The 19,250-nt window shown below is 43.3% G+C and overlaps 1 protein-coding gene across 1 annotated transcript in view; it reads right to left on the bottom strand.

The window, feature by feature from the left end:
* The window catches only part of rspo2 (R-spondin 2), a 55,982-nt gene extending 41,461 nt beyond the window's left edge, over positions 1 to 14,521 (bottom strand). The window contains exons 1-2 of the mRNA XM_040118427.1: positions 14,318 to 14,521; positions 13,712 to 14,028 (exon numbers count right to left, since the gene is read on the bottom strand). Of these exons, the coding sequence (XP_039974361.1) occupies positions 13,712 to 13,934 (223 nt within the window). The 5' untranslated portion in view covers positions 13,935 to 14,028; positions 14,318 to 14,521. The remainder of the gene's footprint in view (positions 1 to 13,711; positions 14,029 to 14,317) is intronic.
* Between the last annotated feature and the right edge of the window lie 4,729 nt (positions 14,522 to 19,250).

Genomic DNA, 19,250 nt, shown 5'->3' with positions numbered 1-19,250 from the left:
AATTACATAGCATTTAGAAAGTATTCAGACTCATCCATTTTTTCATACTCTGTTATGTTGCATCCTTATGCTAAAATTGTTTAAATTCATTTTTCCCTCATCAGTCTACACTCAATACCTCATAATGACAAAGCAAAAACAGAATTTTAGACTTTTTTTTTTTTTTTAATTTTTTAAAAAGGAAAAACTTGACTAAAACTTAAATATCGCAAAGATAATGCAGGAGTGGCTTAAGAACGACTCTGTAAATGTCCTTGAGTGGCCCAGCCAAAGCCCTGACTTGGATCCAACTGAACATCTCTGGAGAAATCTGACAATAGCTGTTCACCGACCATCCCCATCCAACCTGACAGAGCTTAAGAGGATCTACAGAAAAGAATGGCAAGAAAATCCTCAAAGCCAGGTGTTCAAAGTTTGTCGTGTCATACCCAAGAAGACTTGAGCTTGTACACGTTGCCAAAGGGCGTTCAACTAAGTACTGAGTAAAAGGACTGCATACATATGTCAAAGTGACGTTTCAGTTTTTTCTTTTTTTTTTCTTTTTTTTCCATGTGATATTTCTATTTTTCAAAAAGTGATGGGGTTTGAATACTTTCTGAATGCACAGTATATTGTAATTTTCAAATTGTCTAAAGAAGTGAGATGATAAAATGATGACATTTGTATGGTTTCTGAAGACTGGACTAGTTAAATCATAGCTCTCTTTCAAAATTTGTGCCAAAAACACATTAACCTTTACCTGCAAAACTGTATGGAGTAGAATAAATGGTTTGACAGTTTTTGGTCATGAGAGCCCAGGGATCATACACATCACATTTGGAAATTGTTAGTTCAACTGTCCAGGTGGTGTTTGCAAAATACAGTGCGTTTTTCAGGAAATTCAAATTGTTGGAGAAATCTCCAACATGGTGAAATTTAATTGAACTACTTGCAACTGATGGAGTCTCTCCCCAAATATCTTGAGAAAAAAGACATTTTATGACAATCAGTTTAACTTATCTGGAATGTTTGGTTGCTCTGGGTCTTAAGTTTTTAAGATTTTGATACTTTCAGAAGAAATAGGGGAAACCAGGGCGCTTGCATACTGTATTTTTTCCTAGTTTTTTGTACTGGCCAGGCATCAAAATGCAGAGACCACCCACATCAATTACATAAAGCCAGTAAATTAAAAAAAGAAAGACATGGAAACAAACTATGGCTGCAATGTAAATGGTGGTCAAGGAAATTCAGCTGAAACATTTTACATAGAAATTTCCGCTTTTTTCAAAGTTTAGGAAATGTACCACCTTTCAGAGGACAAGGGTCAGATGGAACTAATGTGATAAGTCTTTGTTATACCTCATATAAATCTAAAAAGAAGCACCTTATTTTTTCCCACAGGCTTATGACGGTAACCAATCCAACTACAACCTACAGATGAGGTACAAGTAGTGCAACGTAAGAAATGAGCCCCAAAAGAAGGGGAAAGGGTTGGAACTTTGAATTTTTCAATATTTATACGCCCTCGAATCCAGTCAGGCTGTTTTCACCACAGAACAGAAAGAAGAAAAGGGGAAAAGAGAAAAAGGTGGGTGGAGGAAAAGGTGGAGTGGCTCCGATTAGCCCACATGTTCGTAATTTATCACACATAAAACTCACACCTAATTTTCACACCTGTAGCTCAACGTGCTGGAAGTCTAGTAATTCACTCGCTCACACACACCCACACCCTCCCACTCCCACACACACACACGCGCGCACATGCTGCTGATTGTGACTTGGCCGTGGATTTGGCCATGGATTTCCCTCGGAGAACGAGGACATCACAGGCGAGGATCAGTAAAGTCGGTGGGCATGCTTGGCATATTTGCACCCCATGCAGGATTGCTCCATCTCTCCCACCCTAACCTGTGTTCACTCTCGCTTCCCCATTTGTCATCACCTTGACTAAACTCATCCCGACTTCCAGCTCACACTTCTGAAAAACAAAAGAGTTGGATTGGGATCTTTCATACTTGCCAAAAAGTACAGCATATTCGCAGATCCAGATGGAAGATACTCATCTCTTGCTCACGTGTCACGCAAAAACAGATTGTAAACTAAAAAAACATGAATGTTCGCAAAATAACTGTTTTATTATTTCATTATTTCCTATTATTTCCTATCGCTGGCAGTGCAGGAAGAGGTAGCCAACTCCTTCACTTAATTAAAATTAGAAAAATCTGGTTGGATCATTAAATCGGTAAAAGTGAAGATATGCATTAATCATGCTTGAACAATAGTGTTAAGGTGATAGGAAATGAAATGTACTGGGGTATCAAAACTAAAGTAATTAAGTTCACAAAAAAATCACAAGGTCCACTTATTAGCTTTTTCCAGAGCTTTCAACAGCATTTTAAGGCTTTCATAGGCAGATGGGCTTTGCTACCAATAACTACTAGTAACTAAAAACTTTGCTATTGTGTATGTGCTGATGACCATGAGCTGCGGTTTAAGGGGTGGGGAAAAATGTTAGTAAGTGGCCCTTGAGTTACGGCTTTTTTTTTTTCTTGTTTTTGTTTGTTGTTGTTGAGGTTGTTAAACTACTTTTACAAGGTCAACAGTACACTTTCATGCTCAGAGAGGCAATTAACTTTTACAGACGGTCTAGTATTTGTGTTTTTAATATAATTTTTTTTTTCTACCAACATTTTGTTCTCCTATTAGAGGTAAATGTATTCCCTCCTTAAACTGACATTTGTTGATGAATCTTAATTTGTGGACTTTTGCTACATTTAATATGCAAATCCGCATTATGAAAAGTAATGTGCAGAGAAGTTACACAACACAATACTAAATACTTTTTTGAAAAGTTATTTGGGGAAATATGCGTTTTTGCCAAAAGTTACCACTCTCATGACTGTACGCTAAATATAAAGTTAACAGTTTACTAAACTTAAAGTACATAAGTCATATCAGCAAAATATCCAGGAAGTATCAAAAAAAATATTATTGGGATTATACCGATCTCGAGTAGGCACGATGTGAACGTCTGCCACAAAGTTCTACCTCATTAACCCTATAACAAGATACAACCTCACACTCCTCGCCCGCAGAGGCCAGCAAGGAGATCTGAGGTGATCACCAGGGTCAAAAGTGGAGTGCACCACAGGGGACAGATGGCAAAGACCTGGTCTCACTTTCACACATGGTGCCTGCCACAAAAAAAAACTCCTAAACATCAAAGCCTTATTTTTCTCCCCAAAAAATAGGGCTGGATCCAATATCTACATTACATGTTTTAATGGGAAAAGGAGACGACCTTGCTTGTTTTCTAACCTAACTGAAGTCTTTTTCATTCGAGACAAATGGCCACACCATTATTTGATCATTGTGGTGGTTAGATGGTTAAATATTAGAATAATACTGATATTTTCCTACTGAAGCTGCACACAGCCAACATGTTGTTCCAGCTGTGTTTAAATGTGGCCATGTTTTGATCAACAACTTGAAGGTTATCCCTAAAGTATAGGCACACACAAAAAAGAACTTTAAAGAGAAGTTTCCAGTGGAGTTGCAAGCCTGTGATACACAGTTTGTTTAGACAGGTATCCAGATGAGAGCTGCTACCTCCTCGTCTAGCAGGTGTGTGGGTCACATCTAGCCTTATGTCCTCACACCACCACAAAACTGCACCAGAAGGGCTGGTTCTCCCTGAACTTCTTAACAGGAACGGGCTTGTGTTGGCTCTAAAAGGCCACGCTCAGCCCTCAGGAGAACACATTTCTTTTCTAGAGTGCCCTTTGAGAGAAACTCGGAATACATGCTTTCATAAAGTATGAAGGATTAGTGTATTCCACTGGTCAGAATGGGGCACATAAGGGAAAATTAACAACTATAACTGTGGCGCAAAGTTAATTTCCTTTCAGTAAAGTCCTACATGTGCTCCTGGGTGTTGACATTTAATATGTTGCCACAAAAGAGAAAGAGCTTCGGTATGCAGGTGAGATAGAGTCTAATGAAGGTGTTAGATGTTGCGGTAAAAATAACTGTTGGGTGAAGAAACAGACACTTGCATCCAAAGTCTCTGGGTGGCACAAGGTCGCTAAGTGTATTATTTCATGGAGGCAACAGAGTCAGATGCACGGAGCTCTACCTGTCTTGTGCCTACATGCCACAGTGTTTACTGCTACAAATGAGCAGCAAATTGGGTTGTCTTGTATTGGCTGCCGTTACAACAATGTTCCAAGATGCTGGATGTGCCAAAGAGCGAAGCAATGACTCGACCAGAGGAGTTGTCTCTCCTTCTCTTAACAGTAAAAAAAAAACAAGAAAACGCTTAGATGTATTCTCTTATTCTCCAAAAATAACCTTTAACCTCATATATTATGTATGCTGTTTTTTAGAATGTACTGTTTAGCTACTCATACGAATATGCATGTGTGTGTTCACGATCACCGATGAGGATAACCAGCCCCACATTGTCCATTACACTTCACTACTGTCCATTACTGCACCAAGGCAGTACCATCTCTAAAGCCATTAGCTGGTAAACATGTAAACTACATGTGACCCCTGTCTACAGATACCTATTAGTTATGACTCCTGCTGGTGACAGCTGTTTACACAGCTAAGGCCGCTGCTCCTGAGACCTGGCCCTAGTCCAAATAAAATAATATCCAGTTAAGAAGAAGTCAGCCAAGATGTAATACAAGTGTGTAACAAGAGGGGAAAAAAGACTGAAGGAATGTGAGAAATGTTAATGGACTTCTTTTTCTTTTTAAGTTTTACACTTTTCTGTCTAGCATCTGTCTCTACCACAGTCTTGCCTCATTGTCTGGATGTAAAGCAAGATTAGTGAGAAACCCTAATGGGGAAAGAAAAGTCAAAAGCACTACTCAGTACAATTGATGTGCCCTTTGACAAAGCGCAACATAAGAATGTGCTGCTTTAACTTCGTTACATAGCTTACAAATTTGCACCACAATTAGACTTCCACTGTTTACAGTGTGTGTGTGTGTGTGTCTGTGCGTGTGTGTGTGCGTGTGAGAGAGAGAGAGAGAGAGAGGGAGTGTGGATCTGTGTCCCGAGCCTATGTGGCATGCAGCTAGAGCAAAGCACAAAAATTATACATGGGCTTAAGTCAACACAGAGAACAACAAGACAAACAACAACAAAGACCACAACCACACGACAGCTGGGTCCGTCATGCATTGTATTACAATGAACAGGGCTGGGCCCATCCTGGTGGAGGAACATCTTGACTTAGGAGAGTAAATAACAGCTCATATGGATTCAGCGACAGGTGAACAGAAACATTAATCGAATGTGCAGGACGGACAGGTGGCAAAAGTTCAGATCAGTGAACTGTGACCTGAAAGGAGTGAAAACAGTGCCATGGTAACCACTTACAGATAAGATTTTTAATGTATAGTATAGTAAACAATACTCTTATATTAACAATGGATCAAATGACTATGTGTAATGTGAAAGTTGTCACTCATAATGATGAACCAACAGGGAATTTCTACCCAGCTCTCCACTTCCCCTCAGCTCTACGGAGCATTTTATAGTCTTTCGGCTTTTTTTGGTGAATTAGTGAAGAGCAGGTAGACATAGTGGAGCATTAGCATTAGAAGCTGAAGAGCCACATATTCCCCTCAGGAGATGATGGAGACCAGACCAGAGCTAAAAGGAGAATGAATACTCAACTTAGATTAGTTAATTTCAAATTAAGGCTAACGTTACCCTGTATATGCTGGATTTGGAAATAAGCAACTGTTTGCTAGCAAGTTCTGTAGATCAACTTTATAAGATGACAATATGTTGTCTTTATAGCTTGTTGGGCTGCCCCCACGAGGAAAAAAAAACAATATAATGCAGGTTTAAACATCTATAACTTAATGCATTGTTACCTGGAAGACTCATAGGGAGTTCAAGGGAAAAAAGACCCTTTTTTGACCAGTGATCAGCTCTTTGTCCTTAGTAAGGTAAGGCTATTAGGAGAGTCACAGCAGTAAGGAAAGGCAGTAAGAGAAAAGGTAAAAAACAGTTTAAGGTGCACCACATAATACATGTCAAAAAACAGTCAACATCTGTCTGGTTTGTCCAAGAACAAGGACAGGAAAGAGCATAAGGTCTAATGTGCTTACAGTTTGACAAAAAGTTGTGTTAAAAAAAAAAGAGGGGCTTTCTCATCTTAGAAGTAATCACATAGCTCAACAAAATGAGTGACAGCCATTAGGGTCAGAGCTTGAACAACTCTGGCAGAAGAAGCAATACAGTCTCCTGCATCAAGGCAAAATATTACGCACTGTAGCTTCCATTACATGATTGATCCACAATCTTATTGCTATGGTTTGATAACAGGCCGATACACGTCTCATTCAATCACTCTTCTACTGCTCTGTGCATCCACCCCCCATCAATGTCCTCCTCTTACTCTTTTCTCTTCTGAGCATATAAACCTACAGGGGACGACCCTCTAAGACCTATTTCAATCTGACATGCATGCTACATTGCCTACTGCCCCCCTACATCATCGCCACCAATCACTCTGTGTCCTCCTCTCTCTCATCAGAGGGAGTCAAGGAGACAATGAGCTCCGCATCGTGGCCCAGTAATGACTCCCAGCCTCGTTCCTGATTAAAAACACACCGGGTGCTTCTGCGCTCCACAGGCAGCCATGAGGCCTTCCCCTCGTCACACCACAAGGCCCGAGAGCTAGGAGATAGAAGCACGAGCCAGCCTCTTCACAGCTCCGTGCCCAAACAAAAAAATCTAGTGTAAGCATTCAAAGCTTTTGTCCCAACTAGTTCTAGCCTAATTCCACAGGCGTTTCATTTAGTCTAAGGGTGCCCAATTACCAACATTTACCCCAACCTCAGCCAAAAACATAACAAAGCCATAACAGAGGGTGCATACAGTCCCTGGCTCAGATACATCAAGGGTGGGGCTAAAATATCCTTTCATGTATTTCCACATCCTTTAAAGTGTGCTGGGTTTACCTTTCTTACAACATTATGATCCAATTGGCAAACAACTCGGGCGCTCCTTGTTTTATTACGTTTTTAAGTACTGAAGACTATCAGTGCGACAGATTTGCTGTAATTCCACAGATGGAGACAGAGCAACAGACAGTAAGCGACAGTGGAGGCTGCAGCACCTTTACCTTTACCTCTCCATGTCCATACTGTTGCTGCCAAATAATAGGCGAGCTCCGCAGAGAGATGCTTTATTGCATCTGACCAGCTCACTTCCTCTCCATACCAAAGGCATTGCATGCTGAGCTGTATTTTGATGTGGTGTGTAAGCATAATTAGAGGTCCCATAAAAGCAGGGAGAGGGGGAAAAAAGGACTCTTGTCCATCTGTCGAGTGTTAAGGGGTGGGCACTGCAGTAGCGATCAGATCCCCACACCTCCCTGTTTTGTCAAGCGGCAGCCATTCGAGCAGTCACTGGTACAAACAGCCTTTAGCGCCAAACTAGAGTCAGTGTGTGTGTGTTTGTTTCTGCACACGTCGGTGTACTTTCTCAAGGGGCCTCCTTGAGTTTCAGATTTCCAGGCCGTGCAGATCGATGCAAAGTAGGTACTGGTCGGCACGCACAGAGAGAAACACACTAACATGGCAAACAAGAGCAGATACAGAGTGTTGCCTTTTCTAGAAACACAAGACATTAAGATTCCTTCCAAGGTCTCTTGGATTACTCAATCCTTACAGCTCTTAGACACATTTAGGGAAGGTGGGAAATCAAACTCACAGCGTATCAGATAGGCTTTTCACAAATTAACAAGTTGCATGCCAAAAAGTTGTTTGACAGTTTGGGAAATGCCACTAATTAGACGAGAAGATAGAGTCTCACATCTGTACGGTAAATATGTAGCTGGAGCCAGCAGCCAATCAGCTTATCTTAGCATAAAGACTGGAAATGGAGAAACAGCTAGCCTGGTTCTGTCTGAAGGTTACAAGATCCGCCGACCAGCACCTCTGAAGCTCATGAATTAACACATTATATCTCATTAAATCCCTACAAATACTGAAAAAGTAAAAACAGTTATTTCCTGTTTATTTCCTGCCAACTGCTCCTGGACAAGAAATAGTAAAACAACAAAATGTCATGTTTTAATTAATGTGTTAATTACTGAGCTTTGGAGGTGCTAGTAAGCCGCTTTTGTTACCTTTGTACGGAGCCAACTTGGCTGTTTTCAGTCCTTTTACTAAGCTAAGTAAAAGGCTGCCAGCTGTAGTGTCATATGAGAGTTGTATTGATCTTCTCATTTAACTCTTTGCAATAAAGTGAATAAAAGGCAGAATTACTGCTTTATACTGTTTAGCAATCACCTTGGTTACTGAACCTATTTATGTTAAGTTTGATTCAGTTTCTTTATTTTGTAAACAACAAAAAGGAAATGATCATTTTCAACAATCCCCATGGTCACATTCATTGGGGGAAAAAAAACACAATGGATGCCTGTTATGTCCATGTCATTACCTCTAAACAGCTCTTCACTGAATTCTTTTAGAGGTTTGTATTAGTAATGTGAGAGGTAAGTAGTCTGGAAGGGCAGTGTAGACCTGAGGGGCTCCATCTCCGGCTCTGGGCAGCTCTCCTACCTATGAAGCCCTTGCATGAGTCATTTTTTCAAAAAATGCTCCTTTTGTGTTGTTGTTTTATGTGTGGCACTTAGAAATGATTCCCACATTAGGATTTTTACGGCGCAATAAACTTGAGAGCATCGGACCAAATTGGCTGGTCATATTTAGTGGCTTTATAAGGAAACGTATTAAGGTGTAATTGCTTCAGGGGAGTGTGCAATTGAGGGAGCGGGCATAGGTGAGGGTTACAAAATCACCCTGGCGCTCCGGAGCGACACTGCAGTTTTTGTCTGTTGCTCGGGAGTTTCCAATCACCATGAGGAAATATGGAGTGTATTATAGGATTTTACTGTATATAATAAGTTTGTTTTATTTCACATTTCCGAAAAAATGAACGTTTACAGTGTGATAAAATGTAGCCTGAAATAAAAACATCTGTTTGGCATTTAGCTTTGCCAGCACATGGGATCCTCTGATGACAATGATTGAGGGTGGAAGCGAAGATCCCCTCGTGTATTCTCCCCGAAAGAAAAAGGAAAAGGAGGGACGGAATATGTGCGCACAGAATATTTTTTCCCTGTGATGTGATAGATGGAAGTGTGCAGAACTGTTACAAAACAAGCTTACTCATCCATGTGAAATGGATCCTACAACAACCAAGGAGTTGACAGATGAGTATGAATCCGGACTCCCACCTCCCTGCCTTGCTCGATTCAAAAACCTACCGCAGAAGAGTGAGATAAAGGATGATTTGTCCACTCAAATTCATTAGGATTCATTCAGCTTTTGGGAAATGGGAAAAATAATTATTTTTTTTTTTAAACTGAGGGAAAACAAAGACAGAGCGGAGAAGATCATCCCCGCTTCAACACGTGGTGGCTGAAAGAATCTCTCTCTGTGTCTTTCTCTCCATGCCACTGCATGTTTTTTCCTCTGCTGGGGTTTTTCTGCAGTGTAGCATGTTCATTAACGCACTGAGGAGCCTTTCACCAGCTTCATCTGATACTGCTGTGACGCCGAGCAGGAGCTGCGCTACAGGCCAGGATCGACATGCATGGGTTAGTAGGTCAAACAAGGAGCTAGTCTCTCGACAGAGTTCGAAGGCTGGGTCAGACTAATGCGATTTATCAATACAGCACATGAGTGAATCATTGTACTTAATGGCCATGATAATCCCCAAGACAGGCCGTGGATGTGATCGGTCGAAGAACTGGGGGTGGGTGAAGCTGAAGCGGGGGACTTGATGTGTTGATTAGAACATCAGGAACATGCACCTGCAGGGTGTCTTAGTATCTCTCTTCTGTGTCTGTGAATCTCTCTCTCACACGCGCACATTCTTGAGCGTGCACACACACACACACACACACACACGCAGATCTACACTTATCGAGGCTTGGCTGATGGGGCCTGGGAGAGAAAAGACAGAGCTCTGTTCCTTGACGCCAGAGCTCGGGCTCAGGTCAAGACTCGGCTCGCTGTAATCCCTCTCAGGTGATGCTGTTCACATTCAGCTGTTTCCAGCTGATCTGCTTAAAAAATGCCTTCCTCATCCCCTAAAAAGCCCCCACCTCTCTTCAACTAGCACAACCTCCGAGGGGAGAAGAGAGCGCTACTGCTATTCCACGCCGTCAGACCTCAGATCACTCCTCAGATCCCTTTTCTGCATTTCTGTATACTGAACAATCTGGTGCCTCACAAGAATAAAATAAACAAACTTTTTCAGTTTCACGGAATAGGAAAAAGTCAGGATGCAGGGGTAACATCACCTGGATTAGAGTAGTGGCATCATGTGAGAAAACCTTGTTAACACATGTGCCATCTTAAGAGCTTTATCACATTTTCCAAAGGCAAGAGTCGCAAGGCTGGTTTAAGCCTCTTTGAGTGCTCCCTCTCCTCCACGTTAGGCACTTAATCAACATATTATATTGCGCTGAAGTACCGGTTTCCAACATTAACACTTACACCCACAAACCTGGGACTTCGTATGAGCAGAGGCCTGATTTCCAAGGCTTGGAAAGAGAGGCCAGTGCGTTTCAAATCACTTTTCTGTGTCGAAAGATGTTATGATTTGTTTTAATTTATGCAGCTTAAAACTGCATTTGACTTGAAATAGTTCCAAATCATCTTTTTTTTCTTTGCATTGTTATCAACAAACTAAAATCACAGAGTCAATTCACAAGAGTCAAATACCTGAGACTATCATGTTTCCACACACTCTGTGTGATTATCTGTTGAAAGAAGGGCATATTCAGCCAGAAATCAGGACTACTTGCTATGTACTGTCGCATCACAAACTCACCACACGCACTCTCGATGCTGACTATCAACAGCAGTACAAAATGTCATCCCTGACCTCACACCCTCCACCCTGCCCGCTGCACTGGTTTCATCTAAACAATTTTGCCTTTCAAAAACATCTGTGCATGGAGTTGAGTAACAGAATACACGGTTGAATGTGATCTGAAACATGCTGCGGCCTGCTGGGAATTCAATTTTGGGATTTCTGGGTAGATGTTGAGGGGTTAACAGTATCATGTGGCAACTTCTCACCACTCTTGACTGCTATTACCTATTCATTACCTGTTTAAACGTCTTAGGGCCCCACTGCGTGTCTCTGTTCCTTCAGGCAGCACTGGTACTCCAGCCTGATTTTATGTAGTCAGCAGGTGGCATCATTAGCCAGAGAATAAAAATGAAATGTAAGACCCTTGTGTCTAGCTATGATATCATAGCAGGGCTCATTGGCATCATTTCCCTGTTTCTAGTGGGCAGGATAGGGGGTAAGGAGGTGTAAATTTAATATGTTTTGTCATCTGTTTCACATGAAAAAAATGTATATGTACAAGTACCGCAGCCAAATGTGAGACTGGGTCATGCCATGCAGTGTGTGAGCAAGACAAAATCAGCCCAGAAACCACACAAAGATCCCAATCTCGCCTGTGCTCATACATTTCAGCGGGCTCGAGTCATACGCAATGGCTGTTTTTCTCCTTGACGTCCCCTAATTATAATGGCAGCTCCATCCCTTGCACCTCACTCAGTCATGTGGCTACGTGCGCATGGTGTATCAAGGGCTAAACTTTTTTTTTTTTTTTTTCACGCATGTAAAAATGAAAAAGACATTTGTTAAATTATGCAGTATGTGTTTTGTTACGCATAAACTAGTTACGCCTGGGGAGCGGAGTGTGGCCAAATTGAGTTTCAAACGTGTCTGGGTCTCAACACTCCTGAACGGTTTGGATAGCTCCCCGTGCATGCCAGACAGGCTGTATATAAAGCTGTCACAGGAACCTTGAGGGCTAGAAAAATATCCAAGCATTTCTGGGCCTATTGGACAATGATCTCTTACACATGCTTCTTTCAATATAAGCGTGATAAATAAAGGAAGGAAGCAAATACCGAAAAACTTGGCTGGCCGCCACTGCTTGCTAGTACGGCACTTTTGGCCCAAGGTGCTGCCCCCCCCCCCCCCAAAAAACACGCACACACATAAACTTTCAGCAATATTGTAAGGCCAAAACCTGTAGATATTTGCTTGGGATTAGTTTGACAAGTGTAACGTCCGTTCTGAGAGCTGGCCGTAACATTGTGTGGTTTATTGTGCTCAGCCTAAAGCTGTTCTTGAGGTCAAATGTGCAAGTTAACCTCTTGATCTTATCCCCTATGGTCCCCCCCCCCTCCTCCTCCTCCTCCTCTCCCTCTCTCTCCCCCTCCCTCTCTCCCACAGACATGCACACTACATAGATAAACAGGCCCCTAAAGAAAAATGAAAAGATTGGCTTTGCTGCTAGACCCTCCAAAGTACCCTCCACAGTTCCAGTAAAAGACTGATCATGGTGAGAAAAGCTGCATTCTGTCTCCTACATACTATCTACGATCGCACAGTCCACAGAGAAAGAAACACAAAGAGGAGCTGAAAAACGTGTGTGTGCCAGTACCCCGCAGTGATTGCCTGATTATTTGCAGATGGGCAGTGGAGAGCTTGCAGAGTGTGGAGGTTCCCCCTTGGCACGCAGCGCATATGATTAAATCTGTGATTGCCTTACAATTTACAAGACCCCCCTCTCCCCTGACTTTAAATGAGTTTTCTACAGTACTACCACGCCGTGCGGACCGTCAGCGCTGCCCGAACGCCCTCCACATAGTCTCCTCTCGCGGTTACCCCGGAGGATCTGGGTTGGCGTGTTATGTCACAGGTCTGAGGAGGGCTCGGCGGGGGCCACTTTCCTAATCCCACTGTCTCCCCATTCATTCGGAGTATGGAGTAGTATTTACAAAGGGGCTGATCTCCCCTCCTCAACTCCCGCGCCTCCGCTGAGCGATTGTCATGCGGGTTTCCTACCAACTGTTCAAAGTGGTTATGAGATCAATTAAAACCAGCTTAGCGGGCTGGAGAGGAGATGTGCAATTCGTAAGTCAGGGGAAGGGGACTCCGCAACTGCTCATTAAATAACTCCTACAATACGGCCCCATCCCCTCCTATGAGCCGCCGCTCTCGGCAGACCGACCCGCGGCGGCAGCTGTTTAGCTGTTTCACGCGTAAATAACATAGGGCTCCCTTTGTTGGAGCCACAACATCGGCAAGTAGCGTTAGTGGCGCGCCTGACATCGCGCTTTGAAATGCGACTAGCCCATCCACTGACGCAACATGTTTCAACACTCGTTTTGGACAGTCACACGCCTGACTCCTTTTGCGCCGATTTTACGCATTGGCCACCGGCTCCGAAATCGTCACTCAGTGTCGAAAGTGTCCTTTCGGGTAGTTAATAAATCACACCAGAGGCTGCAGGATCGAACTCTGGCTTGGATTACGAATTTCTTTCATGCTAGATTTTCTGGACTGTCCCTGCATTACACACCGTGTCGACACCTCTCACCTGTGCGACTTCGGAAACCAAATAAAGGTAGTTATCAATCCTCGATGTCATTCGCCCCCCTCCCGACTTTCCCTGCGCTCTCCGCTCTGCCAGAGCCCGCAGAGAATGCATACACGCACAGGCACACGGAGAGAAGGGGGACTTCGGCAGAGCGTGAGAGAAACATTGTGTAGGGACTGCGCCGTAGCCTCCCGTGACCCACACAAACTCTCTAACCATCTGCTAAAGTCACTCCCTGGATGCTGCCGCGAGACCTGTCGGCTACAGCCCCGGCGTTACCTCTTTTGTTTCTCCTCCAGCGGTGCGACGGCGCCTGACAGTTGCTGTACTCCATACAGTTCAAAACGATCAGGGCAAATGAGAAGAGTCGAAACTGCATCTGGACGGCGATCTGTTGCTCGGACTCCAGTAAAAAGGTACCAGCGGGGGCTCGGGATGAATTCTCTGACTTCGTAATGTCCTCCTCCAGTTCTTTTAGTCGCTCCTCAAATGTGTCAAACATCAGACGAGGTGCGACATGGCATCACGTCGCCGATTGGGATCATTTTATGGAGCGCGCTGATCCTCCAGTCACCACAAGTGTCCGTTTTGGTGCGCTGCGGGGAGAATGACAAAGGAGGTTACTGTGATAGCAGTGTAACGAAATCAACACCTTCCTAAATAATGATGCGTGGGGGTGATAGAGGAGGGGAGGGGAGGGGAGGGGATGGGGGGGGGGGGGGTGAAACAAAAAAATGAATAGCTCTTCTGTGTGTTAATGTGTTGGAACAATCGCAGATGCACAGGCAATGCGTACTGCTCAATCGCCCCCTCCAAAAATGAGCGCAGCAGTGCGTAATAGTAGCCAAGACGCTCGGTAAGATAACGTGTTGGTGTAGCCTATACCTTGCATCAGATGAAGTGTAATTCCGCTCCGGTCCCACTTTAGGTTCCCTCTGAGTGCAAGTGTGGCTCGGGAACATGCAGCATCCCTTTATGTGCGAGAAACTCGTGTCTCCAGAAGAGAGCAGAGGTCCGAGGAGGAGGAAAAAGGTGGTAGCGGTGAAAGGGGGGTTTTCCTTTCCTCCCCTCTGTCAAAGATTAGATCCCGTTTACCTGCGCTTCCTCAATCAAGCTGGTCCTGCCCGGGTCCTGTCGCGCAGCAGAAACAAACCCACATGTGTTGCTTTCTTTAAAGCGGAAAACGAGGGCCGGTGACTGAGTGAGTGAGTGAGTGAGTGAGTGAGTCTGCGTTTTGCGCGCTGCTGAGGTTGAGCGGTGACTGACTCCCAACTGGTCCTGATGCTTGCTGCCTTTTTCCTCATATAGCGCCGTGCCGCCGTCACGTGTGGAAGATGTCTAGTTTTGTGTTTCTTCTTATTTAAGATGTTGAAGATGACATTTCGTGTAGTCTCCCCCCACCCCCGCGCACTTACCCACACTGGCCGGTACGAGGTTGCCTCTGGGTCCTAGTGAGCGGAAAAAAAGCTGGAAACATCCTCCAGGAAAAAAGTTATTTATTTATTTATTTTTTTATTTTTTTTCAGGAGATTGCAGCCTGTCTGCGTTGGCAATAGCAAGTTATTTCGACATCCAGAATATTCCTTTACGTCTCCGGTGCAGATTTCAATTCCTTAGGAGTCACCACGGAATTACTCGGCTTCATTTCACATGGATGTCTCGATATAAGTTTCAAATTAAAGTGTAGCGGCCCCTCTCAACTGGAAATCGGACGTGAACTGAGTAATTGCCTCACAATTAATCTCGTCACTATCTCGGTGCAGCTTTCTTCCACTGACGACCGGCCCTATCGAATAATTAGAGGCTCGCCAAAAAAGCAATTATCTGCGTAATGTGCGTAATGAGGTGGACCCGCAAGTCAACCATCTCTTCACGCCTCTTTTATCCCTCCCCCCTCCTTTGAAATGAATGATAATCGTTTTCGAGGCCGTAATTGTGGACCATGAATAAATCCTTCAGTCATTTCAGGGGTTCCCAGGCCCGGGCCTTTCGCACTGACCCATGCGACCTCACCAGCGCAGGCATGCGAGATGCTCAGCGGAGGCAGAGTTTCCCCTTCAGTCGGACACAACTTACCTGGCGGAGGGGGGCATGAGGGGCTGGCAAAGATTCACCCCTCCGTGGCAGTCAAAGGTTTGGCTGATCCTCGACTCTGCAGATCGCAAAATCAGAGATGAAATGCGACGGCATCGTCAGGGCAGTTAGTGTCAGAGGGTCCCAGGAAAGAATCAGCGTGTGGCTCAGCTCATATGCGGGTAACGAAACAGTACTGGCCTTTCTACAGAGGATTTCTGGCACATAACTTTAATCACCGTCAGCGACTGCTCCACATCCTGATTAGAATACAAATTGTGAATGCCCTACCCCCTTCAGCCACTAGGTGTGGCACTTAATCTTTTATTTATTTTCAGGAAATTATTTTCATGTGAGGGCTGTATTGTCCATGTCAGTAATACCACAAAGCAGTGTAAAGTCAGGACAAATACAAAGCCGCTCATGAGACCCAAAAAAAAAGAAAAAAAGAAATCACAATAATGTGCATTGTTCAAGAGATTTAACTGTTTCCTGTGTAAAAAAAAAATCAAATTTTTACCTTAAGTCTGGTTGCCCTCACATGGATCACACAGACCTCCCATGTAAAAAATTCATTTAGACGATGGTTTTACACAATAAACACCAAAGAAACCGCTGAGAAAGAGATTTCTTCCCTCAGAAAGCAAAACACACACAATTAAAGTTTCCATTTCATCACTGGAACTGATTGAAATAAATATTGGGGGGGGGCTATGTTTAAAAAAAAAAAAAAAAAAAAAGGACAAATCATGGCTGTTTCCTTGCTAAAACCTATAGTGACCTTTGTCCTGACTTTGTTTATTTATTTATCCAGAGAGCAGTGGCAGAGATTGTGGTCAGGAGGGCTGTTGGCCACAGGCAGTGCCGCTGGTTTGGATTTCTCTCTAAAACAACATCTGAAAGTGCACCATTAAGGTGCATGTGATAATTTAGGCCTCGGGCACTTTTATTTTCATGATGTGTCATGGAGAAGGGGGCCAGTAAACCAATCACTTTACCCCCCCCCCCTTCCTACTCGTTGCAGTGCACAGAAGTGGGGGGTGACGTCAGCAATTGGATGGTCTGGCTCGGAGCCTTCAGTGCCATAACAGCAATGAGGGGAGCTGCTATACACTCTGTTCATCAGAGCCCCAGACTGGATGGTCTTCAGCGTGGGTTGCTGTCACAGTTTACTATGAGGAAAAGAAAAAAAGATCCAGCCCAGACAGGTCATTTAAAAGTCTGAATCTCCAAAATGTCAAGGACAGGACGAGAGTGAGGCAAACTGAGAAAGTTTACGTTATACTTAGCAACTTTCCACGTTCATTGCTCCAACTGGAAAGAGGCAAAGTTCAGGAATAATCTAACATGACACTCACAAACAAAGCTGAAACATTATGGGGCCACATGTACAAACACAATTTTGTAGTCACCATAAGTCTAGTTGACAAAGCTCTCACCTCAAGGTGCATTTACTAGCTGTTCTGGAGCTTGAATTGAAAAAAAAAAAAAATGGAAATTTAAACAGACAGTTCCATGACAACTAGCTTTACTCCGTCTGTTGATGAAGACCATGTGATATGATTGACAGCTCCAGACTTTGAAGTGAGATCATTGTCAAATGCTGTTTACAAGGTCAAGAATGAACTTTGAACTTCCACCATAACTCTAATAATTCATTATAATGTATTATAGTCCACCCAGAATCTGTCTTTTGAATTTGAATCTCTCAACTCTTGTAGGCTTAAACTGTGACTTTAAAGTTTCTTTACAGAAGACAAAGGCTGTAGTCAGGTTGGATTCACACCAGTTACAATGGATTGCAAGTTTTCAAAGTGGAAAAAAGTGGAAAACATCCATAAAAACCCCTCCAACTTAAGACACCAAAGGATGTGAGATTGTGAAATAAAGCTATATGCTCCTTTTAAAGACCCTGGACCCATATTTTCTCAATCAGCTGCTCATATAAATTATATGTTCTTACATTAACACAGAATTTTCTGCAAAATTTAGCACAGTGTTGGTTGGTTCATGTGAGAGATTTTTGTATTTGTCCATATCTGTGCTCCTCTCACTGGTTTGATTGGGTGGGGGTTCGGCTGAGTTGGGCAAGTGTTTCACCAATAAGGATTTACCAGTATCTGAATGACATGGTTCAAGGGTTCCGATCAAGCAAGAAGTTTAGCTGAGTTTTTGACTATTTAATAAATATTACCGTGGGATGTTTTTTCTGAGCTTTGAGTGTTTATTTAGTCATGACTATCTAATGTTAAAGAAAACTTTAAGATTTGAAACCAAGTTTTCAGGGACTTTTTGTAAATACTTTAAGGTAAAGGGCTCCTTTTTAAAATTCATTCTAAATACCTGATGTACACAAATACACATTTAGTCAGCTCAACCATTCAGACGTAGAGATGGATGACAAAGGAAAAACCAACATGAAGTGTCTTATTAAGGTGTTGGGCCACCACGAGCCGCCAGAACAGCTTCAGTGCATCTTGGCATTGATTCTACAAGTCTTTGGATCTCTACTGGAGGAGTGGAGAACCATTCTTCCAAAAGACGTTCCCTCATTCGTTGTTTTAACGGTGGTGGTGGAGAGCGCTGTCTGACATGTCGGTCCAAAATCTCCCATAGATGTTCAGCTGGTTTGAGATCTGGTGACTGCCAAGGCCATAGCATATGATTCACATCATTTTCATATTCATCAAATGCTCAGTGACCCCTCATGCCCTATGGATGGGGGCACTGTCATCCTGTTTCTCCTCTCTTTTTTCAGCTTTTTCCTTTAAATTGTCACTCGTCTGTATCTTAAAGCTGTACATTTGGCAGCCACGATTGACTTAACGCAGGTCGTAACAAAATAAAATGGAAACAAAAGCAGCGTAGTGCTGAGCGAGTTGAGCTCCCACATTTTTAAATGGAGCATCAGGCTCTGTGTATAACTGCACTGATTGAGAAGACATTTAGGGCTACAGTTATATCTATTTTCTCTGCTCAAAATGTCCTGATATCTAGTGGGTTGCTAGTTTAGGGGCTAAAAGACTGTCAGCCCAATTTAAAAGTATACTGAAAAACATACACTGAGATATACCGTACTGTATACTTTCAAAAACCACGCCGCTTCTGTTAAGCAGAATGTTTGTGAGGGACACACACATTCAAGTGATGAGACAGTCTTTGCACTTTCGAGACCTTTGATTTCACCCAATAAAGCAGGTGGATTCATGTTGAAAACCCTTGTTTGGTAGTTAAATTAAATGTAAGAAGAAAATTAAAGACATGAAGGAATGAAGGCCTGTTTGTGAGCAACTGCGATAAAGAAGGAGGGAGGGAGACTCGCAGGACTGAGTTATGAGAAGGTCGAAAGCAGAGAAAGCGGGGGTGGGGTGGGACATTAAAAAGATTGTGTCCGTCTGGCTAATGGTGCTTTATGGCTCCCTCATGTCCTCAGATGGGCAGGATGACTGGCAGGGAGTGTGACCACTGGTAACTATACATCACCTCTGTTTGCCCCCTTCAGCTGACGTCCCGCTCAGCGAGACTGCCTGCCACAGTGAAGCGAACCACTAAAACACCATAAAACCAACAGACTAAACAGCCATTCATCATTACTGCGCACACGAGCCGCATCACACACAGCAGTCTTAACTGTCAGTGACTCAATGGACACATTAAAACGTCATCAAGTATTACTGATACAAAAAAAGTCTGACCACTCAAACCTCAACCTACATTTGTAATGTCCAGAAATAAGGCAATCATG

The sequence above is a fragment of the Xiphias gladius genome, chromosome 22, assembly GCF_016859285.1.
Source record: "Xiphias gladius isolate SHS-SW01 ecotype Sanya breed wild chromosome 22, ASM1685928v1, whole genome shotgun sequence".
Lineage (NCBI taxonomy): Eukaryota > Metazoa > Chordata > Actinopteri > Istiophoriformes > Xiphiidae > Xiphias > Xiphias gladius.
The sequence above is the reverse complement of the archived record's forward strand: the minus strand, read 5'-3'. Positions and strand labels throughout refer to the sequence as shown.